The following is a 13,349-nucleotide window of genomic DNA, read 5'->3' on the forward strand; positions in this document are numbered from 1 at the left end:
GCACTAGTTCATCAACACTGCAAGATTTTGCATACTTGCAAACATTTCACCTACTTTATCTATACAGTTTACTAGGGCTGTCCTTCATTATAGAAAGTCTGCTTATTAATGCATAACTCCCGTAATCATGAAATACTTGAATAACCGGCTTTGACAACAGCATTCTCATTGCCCTGCAGCTCATGCAAATGACATCTCTCTCAGTAAATATGATCCAGACGAAGAGAAGTCTGAGGTGTTTTTCTTGAATAGAAATGCATGTCTTAAAGCCCACAGTGATGCATTAGCTCTGATTTCATCTGCATGCAGTGGAGCAGAAAATTCAAGATTGTTTTGAAGTAAGAGAGAGAGAGCAGGAGACAGGGATAGAGAGAGGGAGCAGTCAATTTGGACCACTTGTCTCCTTTGGGTTAAGGAGAAAATGCGATATATCACTGGCAATGATGTGGTCAGAAATAATCTGCATTTGGAAATCTCACACTGAGGCAAGGAGAGAACATATTACATATTTAGGTATTTGCATCAAATTTCAGACAGGATATGAATAGTCAATACTGACTGCACTTTTAATCTCAGCTGTTGGGGTCTAAGTATTTTTTTTTTTTACCTAGAAATGTTGGTACCTACATAATGTTGATTAATGACACCTTTCATCTCCTTTTCACTCAGACAGTTTTATGTGCCCATACTACAACAGAAAAACACACTGCAATTGCTGAGATGTCATAGAGCCGAGGATATACATTATGTGAATTTGTGTTTAGAAAATAGACATTTCACAACAGACAGAACAAATGTTTATATGGAATTACTGAAAAGGATACATTAATTGAAAAGGCAAAGAGATAAAAGTATTATAAAATTTTATTGTTTATTTTCTGTATCTAATCTCCAAACTGTAACCCCTTCCCAAACAATCAGTGAAAACATTTAAGATGACCAGACAAACATATGGGCTAATCATCCACTATCTTCTTAAAATATTTGTCAGAAGTAAAATACAACAAAACAACTCAAGAAGTCTATCACCAGTATGGGGGAAGGTCTTTCACACTCTGATACCAGGAAGAGTAAATGCATATATGTTTTCTGCAATCACGCAAAAACTGAATTCTATCATCCAAAGCCTTAAGCTCAAACACCGTAAGTATATGAAATTGGTTTATAAATAATATACAGGGTAATAATTTCTGCAATCCAAATTATTTTAATGTGTGGTCTTCTTAAGTGTGCATAATTAAAAATAAAGCTAAATTGGATCTTCTTTATTGATAATTATATATGCTTAAGAAATACATACATTTTCCATACCCAGCAGTTTTGTTAGTGTAAGGTGTCCAAAGAATAATTGTAATTGCTGTGAGTATATCATCAATACAGAACCAACAAGGGCAAAAAAACAAAAAACAATGATACAGTAGCTCCTCAAGAGAGACACATGAGATGTAAAGAGAGGAGAGGACATGATGTAAATCAAAAGGTGTTTGGGAGTTATATTCAGGTAGTGTACAGGTGTTTTTTGCGCTCTGCATTATGGCGCTAGTCCACCTGAAATACTCCAATGTAAAGGATGACCGCCGTCCTTTACATTTGATCTCTGAGTTTGGCGAGCCTTTGAGAGAGTTCATCCTTTGGATAAGAGAGAGCAAAGAGAGGGGTATAGGTGAGGAGGATGTACATGGGTTATTTGGAGAACACGTTTCATCAACAAATACAGTTTAAATCTCTTTTCTGGAATCACACAAAAACCTGTGTCTTTTTCACTAAACCTATAATTTACACTTTTTATAAGTAATCAGGCTCATGTAGCAGGAACAGTGGTGAGGTTTTTATGTACTTAAGGTTATCTGTGCCAAATGTTACCTGACTGTAAAACAAAGATGTTGTGAAAAGCAAGTGTACCTGTTCTGCAGAGGCCACGCTGGTACCCACTGATCCTGTCTGTCCCTGAGGGAGCTCCATGTTCAGGTCAAGTCTAAATATAATGCACACAGCAACATTTAAAACTTACTTTCAGACTACAGACACAGTGTTGTTGCTTATACTATACTGAGTAACGCTGTCTAAATCAATCCTTATATGTCTATGAAATTCTTTGAAATATACCACAATATACACTTTGATCTATGCCTGTACTCTGTGAATGCATTCCCTGTGTAAATGCATTTATATTCACTCATTTGGCAGATGCTTTTATCCAAAGTGACATAAAAGTGAGGGACAACACTAAACCTTCAGTGCAGTAGGAGGCCTTGGTGTAAGTACTGGGTGTTACATTTATTCAATAAGTGCAAGGAGATCATGTAAAGAAGTGCACTGAAAGTGCATAGTAAGTGCTAGTTAGGCATGTTAGTGTTAGGAATATAAGTGAACTAACATTATTTCACAAACAATACTTAGAAAAAAAATGAAAAGTTTACCCTGCTTCATCTGCCATTTCATGCAGTAGTGACTCCACTTGATTCTGAAAAACACATTCGCCATTAGATATACAGTGAATGCCTTTGTGTTTAAATCACTGTCAGACAACAAGAAATATTATGAGAGTAGATCCAAGACGTACCTGTGGTGTCGTGAGTGTTGTTGTGCTGCTCATGGTGTCCTCCATTTGGGCCGTCTGAACATCCAGAGTTTCAAACTGGTGTTCAAATTTGTCCATGAGACCTGAAATCTGGAAAAAAAGGTTAATGAATTGTTTGATAACTCAAAGAGAAAAGACAATATTATTTTCATGTGTAAATAACACTCTACCTTTTCCAGATTCATACTCTTCAGAGTGGCATCCATGCCTTTCACCACTCCAGCCATAGATTTTGTGACCTGTGAAAAGAAACACCATCATTAAAACAGAAATTAAAAAAAACAAGCTTTCTTTAGTCTGAAATGCTAATCTTCAGCCTGTAACAGATTTTTCTAGGCTTACAACAGTTTGCAGTGACCCTGTTTTCAATATACCTGGTTCATTGTAACTGCAGTTTGGACCCTTGCTGCCACCGCATCTACCCGAGCGCTCATCCTCAGGAAGTTCACAGACTGGTTCTTCTGTCTGATGGCGTTCTCTGCATGGATCCTGGCCACTTCCATATTCCCCTTCTGGATGGCCTAGAGACGACACACACAAAAAGTGCTTCAGTAAAATCTTATGCAGCCAACACCAGTCACAAGGCCCCCCATAATGTGTTATCTTGATGACTGGCTTCAAAAGTGGAACTTACTTTCTTGACTTTAGCCTTCTCTATTTTTTCCTCTTTGTCACATTTCTTGGAGTTTCTTTGGAGTTCTTTGGCAGCAAATTTTAAATTGAATAGATTTTCTGAAATGTGAGGTTAAAGAAGAACAAAGTCCAAACAAAAACAAGCAACCTTGGATGACCACTTCAATAACTGTGTTTAACTTTGAATATAATTTAAATATAATATAACTGTTTTGTGTGAGCATGGCATGAGAAGATGGTGGTGGTTCTCTTAGTTTTCTCAACTCAAATCCTGTAAGAACTGCTCGAAATGTGTTTGGTTAAGACCATACTACAAAAATTAGCTGTGTATGCATCATTTAGTAATTAGTTTGTGGTAACTTGTTTAAGCAGCATTTTTTTAGTATTAAGTTACCCTAATGCCCTATCACTTCAGTTTATACTCTATTTGAGTGGTCCATACCATATTACTAGACAAATTTGCAGCGTTGCACTAATCTGTAAGATGGCTATCCTCTGAAATCGGATCCAAAACACTGTTTTTGGCAGCAATGCTGATCAAATAAAGTGGATGGATCAGACATGATGTGACCAATTCAAATTAAAACAGTTTCTCTGTCAATGTCATTATAATATTCCATGTTTCTGCCATCAGTTACATTCTGTCATGTTTAATGTGCATAAAAAATATTGTGCTCTATGAGGTATAAAGATTGTGAATTTAGCTGAAAGAGAGCACTGGTCTCATATCATAACCTTGAGTTCAGGTATCTGAATCAGTATCAGGTGGATCGGTGAAGCATGGTGAAGCATCCCTACAAATTTGTAATTAATTAAAATTACCAGAAAATATCTTCCATATTAAATCTGGAGCTTTCTAGGCGCCCCAAGAGTGTAGGAGTCTAGGACAACTGTCTGCTTCAATTTATTAATCCAACCTTGGGTCTACGTTCCTGTTACGTTCTTACCATAACAGGTTTAAAGTAGAGCTAGAGTAATAGACTAGACTAGACTAACAAAAACAACAAAAAACCCTCCCAAAACTCCCAATTTTTTAACTTTAAACTCCCAATTATTAATTTCAATATTGGCTTCAAAAATAGCTATAATTTACGACATGAAATACCTGCAGTGACGAATAAAGGTTATGTAACTGGTTTTATTGGAGTTTCCCTTTGACTATGTTTTGCGGTTCCTGTGAAACCTTCATGTGTGTCAAATCAAAGACAGTCATGATAGGACTACCAGATAAAAAACAAATCAGTTCTTGCCTTTATTATTTAGAGTATTAAACAACACCCTGACTGCGAGGTTACAGTGTGTATTACCCTGTCTCAGGTGTTGGGTATTTCCAGCCATTACAAACGACGGTTCCCAGGCCCTCAGCCCGTCTCTCTCCTATTTAACGACGCCTGGAATTGACTAAAACGTGTCCAGGTTATTCAATAATGCAACTCCTGTGCCTTTGGTGGATATGTAACCTATTAAGTATTGTATTATGTGTCTGACACACATAAATCTCTCCAGCCTCGACATAAACTACCGCGCTGTGGTTGCTCTCTGAGCCTTCGTATTGACATTACACCACAGTCTCACCTCCCCTTCTCATGACTGTTTTAAAAGGATACTTTCCATGCTCGGCATCTTCAGTTTGCTCCTGGTGAATCCAACAGTTACTCGGTCGAATCCTTACGGACAGTCCACAAAAAGACAGTTAAATAAAGCTAAAGTTTTCAGTGAAACTTCAGCCTTTTGGGTTTCGGTCTTCGCCTTCACTCGCACTTCCTGATGTCTTACCAAAATATGAACAACGTCATTGTCACGTGGTGGCGGTATTCCATTCGACGTCACGAGGGAGCTGCCACCCTCCCCCTAGCAAAATGTGAATGAAGAGAAGAAAAAAAAAACTAACCGTTAACACTATAACACGGCACTGCTAACGTTTTTATCGGTGCGTTTGCGTTGTTGTTTATGTGTAAGTGGATACAGGCAGATAAAAGTGGATGTGGTGTCTTAGCAGGCAGAGTGGTGGGCGGTGAAAGCGGCTGATTGATGATTAGATTTACGGTGTGGATCACGGCGGGGAGAGAGGATGACTCACTCCGTCTGATGTGATGTTCACCCCGCAACAGCATCTCGGCAGTGCGGTGGCACGCCGGTAGTTCAGCATGACATGTCGGTGTGCTCCACCAATAAAAGTCAAACTTTATCCAACTGTTTGGATGACATACATACAATGTTATTTAAAACTTGAGTGACCGTCGCTGGGTATTTAGAGAGAGACTGAGCGTCGTGATTTACCGTAAATTTCGTGACGCCTGATTGCCATGGAAACAGTGCTTCTGTGCTGAGAGGAAACTGTCCGCGTTAACTTCAGCATCAACCTCTCCAACGGGGTCGGATAAACCTGTTGGGTATCTCACTGTTTATTTATTTTTCTTGTGTTGCTGCTCTGGCTTTACTTCCCATTTTTATTTATCCAGAAACCAGGTGAGTTTTTTTTCTTTTTTGTAATTGCGCGACTGTTGTATTATTGTGTGTCATTCTGGCAAAACGCAGATAACCGTACTGTTTCCCCCCCAGTATATAAGACAGTTTCAGTCATAATATCAGCCTGTTCATTTACTTAGGCTGGCTGTCAACTTATGAACTGCATTCATATATTGCCACGATTATAATTGTACCATGGAATACAGAATCTGGGCTTTATGAACTAACTAGTGATTTAGTTAGTTGCTAAATGAGCAACATTTTGAGTTCAGAGGACAAGATATAATGGCTGTAGTGAAACATTACAGAACCAATGGCCTGTGCAAAATGGTGTTGGCCATGGCAGCTTTTAAAAATGCCCATCAACATGTATGTCTCCAGATCTATTGGCTGAATATTATAGTGTGTAATTGTTCTATATTCCATTGACCAGGCTTCATGATAAAACATTTCTTGAAAGTCACGACACTAAACGCCACCTAAAGTGGTGCATTTTGTGTCGTTTTTTCACACAAGGAAAGAGAGCAAGCGAGTGATGCTTCATTCAGTGGCTGTATGACTCATATAGTCTTATCTATAAAGAAACCAAGAGGCAGAAGAGCAGTCCTGCTGCAGGACCGAGCTGATGTAACCCGTGAGATTCACTAGAGGCTGCTGTGGGCCATGCTTTCCTGTGCCCGAGTTACTGCCACCCACTGACAGCATTTACACTGGTGACTGCCAAATACTGACACAGGCTGGGGAAGCAGTAGGCTGTTCACTAACTGCACTCAACAGATCATCAAGTGCTGTTTTCAGTAGGCGTACCTCACATGGCCATGTTACTTTGAAAACAATACAGATAAAATCAACCAGCAATACGCATTTATCACATACTATTTAAAGTATTTACATGAAGTTTTTGCCACTCTGGCTCCATTTTAGTTAGTAATTTAAATGCAACAATACGGTTTTTTTAAGCATTTACTATATTACTATTTTTTATCTAAACTATATCTAAAAAAAAAAAAATGGAACAAGACTCACCTTTGATTTTATACAACTAAAGCACCATAGATCTGATGACCTAAAAGTTGGTGCATATTTATATTTTATTTCAAGCTTTACAAAATTGCACGGATTCACATACCTCTGGAAAAATGATTTGAATATTATTATGGTGGAGCAGCAGAAAAATAAATAGCAGTGCAACCAAAAAGTAGGCTAACTAAACTTCCCAATCTATATAGTGTAATCTTAAGTGTCCAAGGTAAAGCTCCTCTCCGGAAGTAGTTTTGGTTGTGAGATTCTATTCTCTAAATCCCAGTGGGAAATGAGAAAAATTCAATGTCCTTCTCCTTTTTTAAAAATGTATATATATCTTACATGATGGGCTAGTGTTGACTTAAGCATAAAGGCAAAAAAGAAAAGATAATTAAAAGGACTTTATAACGAGTTCAGGGACAATGAGAGCATTCATCTTTCTAAACACCCCGAGGATCCTTAACTGATCCCTTATCCATACTGTTGTATCTGAGAATATGAGGATCCTTTAACGCTTACAAACAATGGTCCAAAAAATCTGACATTTTCCTCAGTAGTGAGTGAGTCAGTGTACATTAATGATGACGTACTCTTCCCCCTCTTACAAATACAGTGTTGCCACATTATAACAGCAGGAATAAACACATCATCAATCAACTGCATGCTGTTTGTTAGCAACATTATGGAGTCAAGTGTATAACCGCAGTATTATATGCCTAGTTTGTCATGACATACTTCAGTGCTTCTATTTCAGAAGAAGAGTGCTCTTACATACAGGTGCAGTATCAACAGATATGTCCAGCTTGCCTCTTTTAGATCTATCAAACTGGTAGTCCCTGTTAGGTGATAGCCAGTGAATGACACACAGGGGAGTCACCTATAATTAGCAGATGGGTGGATGATCATGGATGATCAAGAAATTCAACATGGCGACTGCTGAATGTTTATCTTGTTTGACGAAATGCAAAATGGCATGAGAGTAATGACGTTCACAGTGCTATTGGAATGTATTGTCTCACTCTCAGCAAAAAAGTTCCTCACAAAACCTCACAAAGCATCCTGGGAGGAGCTGCAAAGTAGGCACATTCATCTCATTCATAGCTAAACCAGCCACAGCCAACAAATTTGTCTTCTTCATTAGATAAGTTGAAGAAAAAAATCTGTTATTATGACAGCCATGTCATTGATCTGTAGAATATCAAGTTTAAGAAACAAAATGGGGAGCACATTTTAATTTACATTCTTCAGATACACTTGTAGCTTCTTTTCATCTGTGCATTTCAACATGGAAAATTTTAATTAGGTCCCTTATGTTTGAGCTATTAAATGGCATTTCGTTGACTTCACCATATGTTATGATGCTGTCGCCACATTGTGGCAACACGCCAGATGAGTTAATCAATGAGTCCTCCGTCCTCAGAGCTCACTTTGAGTATGTTGCTGCCCTTTATGCTTAATGCTGAATTTCAAATCTAGCTGATAAATAGTGTTACATATCTTAGGAGTGCAAAATGGCAAATGCCAAGTCTTCAAAGGACTAGACTTTCAAATAAATAAATTAGTGAAAAATATACTCAAGGATAAGGATGTAGAAAAGATGCTGGGATGATGCAGACAACGTGTAAAAAAAGAAAAATGTGTTTTCTCTACTCATTGCCATTTGTAAAGGGCATCTGGAACAGAAAGGCGGGGCTGGTGGTGGATGTTACTCTAAGAAAAAGCAGTCTTTTTTAGATTACAACATTAGCCATGATGTGATACATATGTCAGACCTCTGTTTCACAGGTAAGGATGATGGAGCTCCAAACGGAGAAGAGATTCCACAACTTGACCCTTGCGCAAGTCCAAGCTCTGGACAAGATGTTGACAGAGGTAATCCCGATCCATGGACGAGGAAATTTTCCCACACTGCAGGTGAGAGCAAAAGACATCATACGTGTGGTGAAGGATCGTCTGGTTGAAAGAGACATTCAGGTGAAAGATATACGCCTTAATGGTGCGACTGCCAGCCATGTCCTGGTGAGGGATAATGGCCTGGGCTATAGCGATTTAGACATCATTTTTGGAGTGGAGCTGCCCAGACAGGAGGACTTTCAAGTGATTAAGGAGGTGGTACTGGGCAGCCTACGAGACCTCCTCCCTTGTGGAGTTAACAGACGGAAGATTACTTGCCTGACAATGAAGGAAGCATATGTGCAAAAGATGGTGAAAGTTTTCAATGAGCATGACAGATGGAGTCTTATCTCACTGTCTAACAACAGAGCAAAAACTGTGGGGCTCAGGTTTGTTAGTTCGCTTCGAAGACAGTTTGAGTTCAGTGTGGACTCCTTCCAGATAATATTAGATCGCATGCTGGAGTCCTACTGGGAGACTGAAAGGAAACAAGGAGGAAAGTTGGCATTGAATGCTGGGAATTTGGCTAAAAGCGACAATGAGGATGAAAGCAAAAAGCAATCTAATTTGAGCAATCCTCAAGATTTTGAAGAGGATGTTGACAAAGACTCAGTAATGGCAACTGGTGGAGAAAGTCAGCGTCCAGATAAAGCAGTTTCTGTGCTTGAGAAAGAGCTTCCACATACAAAGACTGAGCATGTTGACGGAAAGCAAAATGCACAGCAAGTATTAGAACCAGAGAGCAGTAACTTACAGCAGGAGGAAGAGGAAGCGGATGGCATCGAGGACGTTCACTCAGAGGAGGACATTGTGTTTGAGTTATGTGAAGAAACCGGAGAAGAGAAAGAACATTTTCAAAGTGGTTATCCTTTAGTTTCATCACCTAAAACTGTATTTACAGAGATCAGGGATCCGCTGATGACACGTGCATGTTTAAAGCTACAGAGTAATGAAGAGCTACGTGAGTCACAAGCTTCCCAGCCAGTGTCTGTAACGCATATAGAAAAGTCAACTCCACAGGAAATAGTTCATTGTGAAGAAATTACTCAGTTCAAAGTAGACTCTGTAATCTGCAAGACTGAAAATACATTAGACCTACAAGATTCACATATTGAATTCTCCTTCCCTCCCCCAGCTAAGAAAACCTGCAGCACATCACAGGACGTTGTACCAGACTATTGCCCCTCACCAAAATTACAAAGAAAAATGTCACGAAAGATGATCAGTAAGCCTGAAAAATGGTCTTTGCTGACTGATTTGTCAGATCTTACAACACAGCTGTTTCCACCCATAGAAATACCCAAACCTCTTCAGCCAAAGTCTCCTGCACTGGATAGTGTTCAAGTTCATTGCTCAAATGTACCAGACACCAAGTTGGAGAACTTGGAGGGTACAAATGCTCTTACAGTTCCCACAAACAGTTCAGCCAGTGCGCTTCAGGATGGGACTGGATCAAATGAAAGTGGAGAACAAACTGTTAAGGCAAAACACTCAAAGAAGCCCCCTGATTCAGAGACTCACACATGTGCAGCGAACATCGCCACACAGCCACAGGTTGATGACCTGACAGACACTGTCCCAAACAGCTGTGGGTCAAGCTCATGGACCGGGGCAGCAGGGGAGCCCACCATCACTGTTGAAGCAGAGTGCATGTACGGAGACTTTGAGCAGGCGATGCACCACCTTCGCCACCGCCTCATCGGCACCCACAACCCAGAGGAGATTCGAGGGGGCGGTCTGCTAAAATACAGCGACCTGCTGGTGAGGAACTTCAGGCCAGCCAGCGAGACAGAGATTAAGTCCTTGGAACGATACATGTGCTCCCGCTTCTTCATTGACTTTCCTGATGTAAGCGAGCAGCAGCGGAAGATCGAGGCCTACCTGCAGTGCCATTTCATTGGCAGCGAGGAGACAAACAAGTATGACTACCTGATGACCCTGCGACGTGTGATAGATGAAAGCACGGTGTGCTTGATGGGACATGAGAGGAGACAGACGCTAAATATGATCACAGTCCTGGCTCTGAGGGTGCTGGGCGAGCAGAACGCCATCCCCAACACAGCCAACGTTACCTGCTTCTATCAGCCGGCTCCGTACATGACGGAGCCGATTTACAGCAGCTACTTCATCACCCAGGGCCAGCCCCCACTCGTCTACCACCCCTACCCTCTACATGTCCACATGCAGACTGGCCTGGTGTAGCTACAGTGACATGCCCACAGGGAGGCATGTAGGCTTTCAGCATGGTGCTCTGCAAGCAGAGGCACAAATGGAAGTTTTAACAACAACAAGCAACCACAGGCGTAGTGTTGTTTAATGCTTTGACATCCCTCCTGCTTAGGACATGAAAGATCATAAAAGGTCAGAATTGAAAGGGGTCTGGAGGCAAAGCTTGTCACCCTTTCAAGATGAAGACTTTTGAAAAGGAAAGAAATGCTCGGAGCCCACTTTTTCAGAGAGCTCAGAGAGAGAATTTAATTGAAGTAGGGACTTTGTTTACTGCCATTTCAGCTCAGTTTTGGCAGGGCACTGGTCACACTCCCCTGTTGAGGAGAATGTTGCAATGTGATAATTCTCTATAGCTACAAGCTCAAGTCATAAAAAACATAATTTCTGAAACACCTGTTGGCAACAAAATTCTTAGCTTGGGTGTTTGAAGTTTGAATAATGATAAATTGTTTCTGAGGGGTTAAACCCCCATATGGCTTTTTTTGTGAACCATCATTCTCTGTAGAGTAAAATTCAGTACTGTCTATACTTGTGTATTCACTGTATAGAAATAGGATATCAGACATACATGAGCAAAATTTGCTGTGATATTTCCATGATGTCATACGTTTTGTAATTGTGAATATAAACACCTAATTTCAAAGGTAAAAGCAAGAGATCCCAGGTTCACTTCTATTAGGGGTTTTTCCAACACTTTGGATGGTGAGGACAACTGAAGCATGTTTCACTTTGTAAAAAAAAAGAAGAAGAAAAGTTCATAAAAAACCATCTCTATTTCTTGTTTCTTGTTTAACTAGCAACAGAAGCAAAAACCAACCATCAACTCTAAACAGATTTTGATTCTGATTTGTTCATATAAATACGTGGCATCACCTTTTTCCAACACCACACCATCTACTTCAAACCAGTGAGAAAAAACCAACAACAACAAAAATCTCTCATGACAAAAACCGTTGGCACAAAAATAACTGTTAATGTAGGAGCCCATCACTCATCATAAAAAGGTGAAAATATGTTTTCGGGGCCTTTAATCTTTTCTTTGAACATTTAAAAAATGATTACATAATGTAAAGAAAAGCTGAAAAATGACAGAAACCCATAAAACACACTTCCCTGTTTATGTCCTGTAAATTTTCGTATTCCTCATCAGAGAAACATCCCAAGGAATCGCCTCCGGATGACATTATGAAATAAGCCTCGGCTGTCGTGTCATTAATTTTGAATAAAATATGTTCACATGTTAATATGTTACATGGTGACAGTTGTTTGTTGTAGTGGACGTAGTGAATGTCAGTTCTGTCCGGATTTTGCCTGCCACTTTGTGCCAAAATGTTACTGCACATTTGAGTTGTTTGAGCAGTCTACAATGCAGCCAGCAGTTATTGCACTCTGTCCCTGTATGTTTGTTTATTGTGTATGCATAGCTACAGTACATGTATTTAAAAAAAGACAATTTAAGCACAGGTTTGGATATGTGGGCTGCTCACACTAAATCTGAGACTGAAGCACAATGTAAATGCACATAGCTGTTGTTGAGTAGATAAGGTGTTTCAGACATGCTTGTGAATCTCCAATTACATATTGAAGACATCTAGAATACCATGCGCAGTAGTGCCCTATGCAGCTTTTAAGTGATGTATCTATCTTGAAACTCTGGGTATGTTGTGTATCGTTAAGGAACTGTTTCACCAGTAGAGAATGTCAGATATTCCTGTTGTGATATCTAGTTGGTCAGATTGTTGTGTTATTGTGATAATAAATATAACACAACTGCTCTTTGTCTGGAGTCTTTTCTTGCTGGTCTGAGTTACACTGTTACTGTAGGACCAGCCATTTGTATAATTGTCCTGATCAAATGGCAACATTGGCATCCAAAGTACACAAACATTTTTACAGAAATCTTTGCAGTGGTCAGAAATAGTAAAGAATTGTATCTCGTTATATGCATACATGACCTAAGATGACTTTTTAGATTTTCTTTTTTTGTCTTTTTTTGAGTACTACTTTCATACTAATAACTGTAAACGCATCACAAGTGGACTTTTAGTCAAGCCAGTGTTTGGTATTTGGATTTGAGGACATACTGTTTTCAGCCAATGAAGTCTGGTTAAAATTGAATATTAAGATCTTGTAATTAATTGACATTTGCTTCTAAACAGATCAAATGAGTTTGAGTTAAAAGTCTGTTATTATTTAAAGCATTAGTTTAATTCGTAACTGAAAAACTTCATCGTAAAACCTGCTGGTCCTCCTCTCTATTGACACCGACACTTTATGAATATCCTTCAATCATTTCTTTGGTACACCAAAGACACCGAGATTTTATAAATGGAAAAAAAAGGTCCTCAGAACTCCACAGTATGTTACATCTAAAGCCTCAGTTTCCACTCTGTTTGGGACATGTACAAAAATGGTACAGCATTTAGATGTCTGTCCGTTTTGAGTCCTGTGAAAGTTTTATGTTTATGGTCCCTAAATTCTTTATACGGATCATAGACTTTTCCAATGGTATATTATTTGG

At 39.4% G+C, this 13,349-nt stretch overlaps 2 protein-coding genes across 2 annotated transcripts; one reads left to right on the forward strand and one right to left on the reverse strand.

Annotated features, from left to right (window-relative positions):
* Positions 1-846: 846 nt before the first annotated feature.
* Positions 847-4,980, reverse strand: chmp1b (charged multivesicular body protein 1B). Its single transcript, XM_056398036.1, has 8 exons — positions 4,822-4,980; positions 3,216-3,313; positions 2,956-3,102; positions 2,752-2,820; positions 2,564-2,671; positions 2,421-2,464; positions 1,903-1,975; positions 847-1,629 (listed from the first exon to the last, which is right to left on the reverse strand). The coding sequence occupies exons 1-8, from the start codon at positions 4,835-4,837 to the stop codon at positions 1,585-1,587; spliced, it is 600 nt and encodes a 199-aa protein (XP_056254011.1). The 5' UTR covers positions 4,838-4,980; the 3' UTR covers positions 847-1,584.
* A 153-nt stretch (positions 4,981-5,133) lies between these two features.
* On the forward strand, positions 5,134-12,603 carry LOC130182858 (uncharacterized). Its single transcript, XM_056398035.1, has 2 exons — positions 5,134-5,683; positions 8,492-12,603. Exon 2 carries the CDS (start codon positions 8,498-8,500, stop codon positions 10,799-10,801), a length of 2,304 nt encoding a protein of 767 aa, XP_056254010.1. The 5' UTR covers positions 5,134-5,683; positions 8,492-8,497; the 3' UTR covers positions 10,802-12,603.
* The last annotated feature ends 746 nt before the right edge of the window (positions 12,604-13,349 follow it).

Source organism: Seriola aureovittata, chromosome 15 (assembly GCF_021018895.1).
Source record: "Seriola aureovittata isolate HTS-2021-v1 ecotype China chromosome 15, ASM2101889v1, whole genome shotgun sequence".
NCBI classification, from domain to species: domain Eukaryota; kingdom Metazoa; phylum Chordata; class Actinopteri; order Carangiformes; family Carangidae; genus Seriola; species Seriola aureovittata.

Excerpts from the sequence above, each read along its gene's own strand:
- chmp1b (XM_056398036.1), bottom strand. Across the intron at positions 3,103-3,215 it reads AGAAGGCTAAAGTCAAGAAA|GCCATCCAGAAGGGGAATAT; the intron begins GTAAGTTCCACT and ends TGTCGTCTCTAG. Across the intron at positions 2,672-2,751 it reads AGAGTATGAATCTGGAAAAG|ATTTCAGGTCTCATGGACAA; the intron begins GTAGAGTGTTAT and ends CTTTTTTTCCAG.
- LOC130182858 (XM_056398035.1), top strand. The coding sequence starts at position 8,498 with ATGATGGAGCTCCAAACGGAGAAGAGATTCCACAACTTGACCCTTGCG.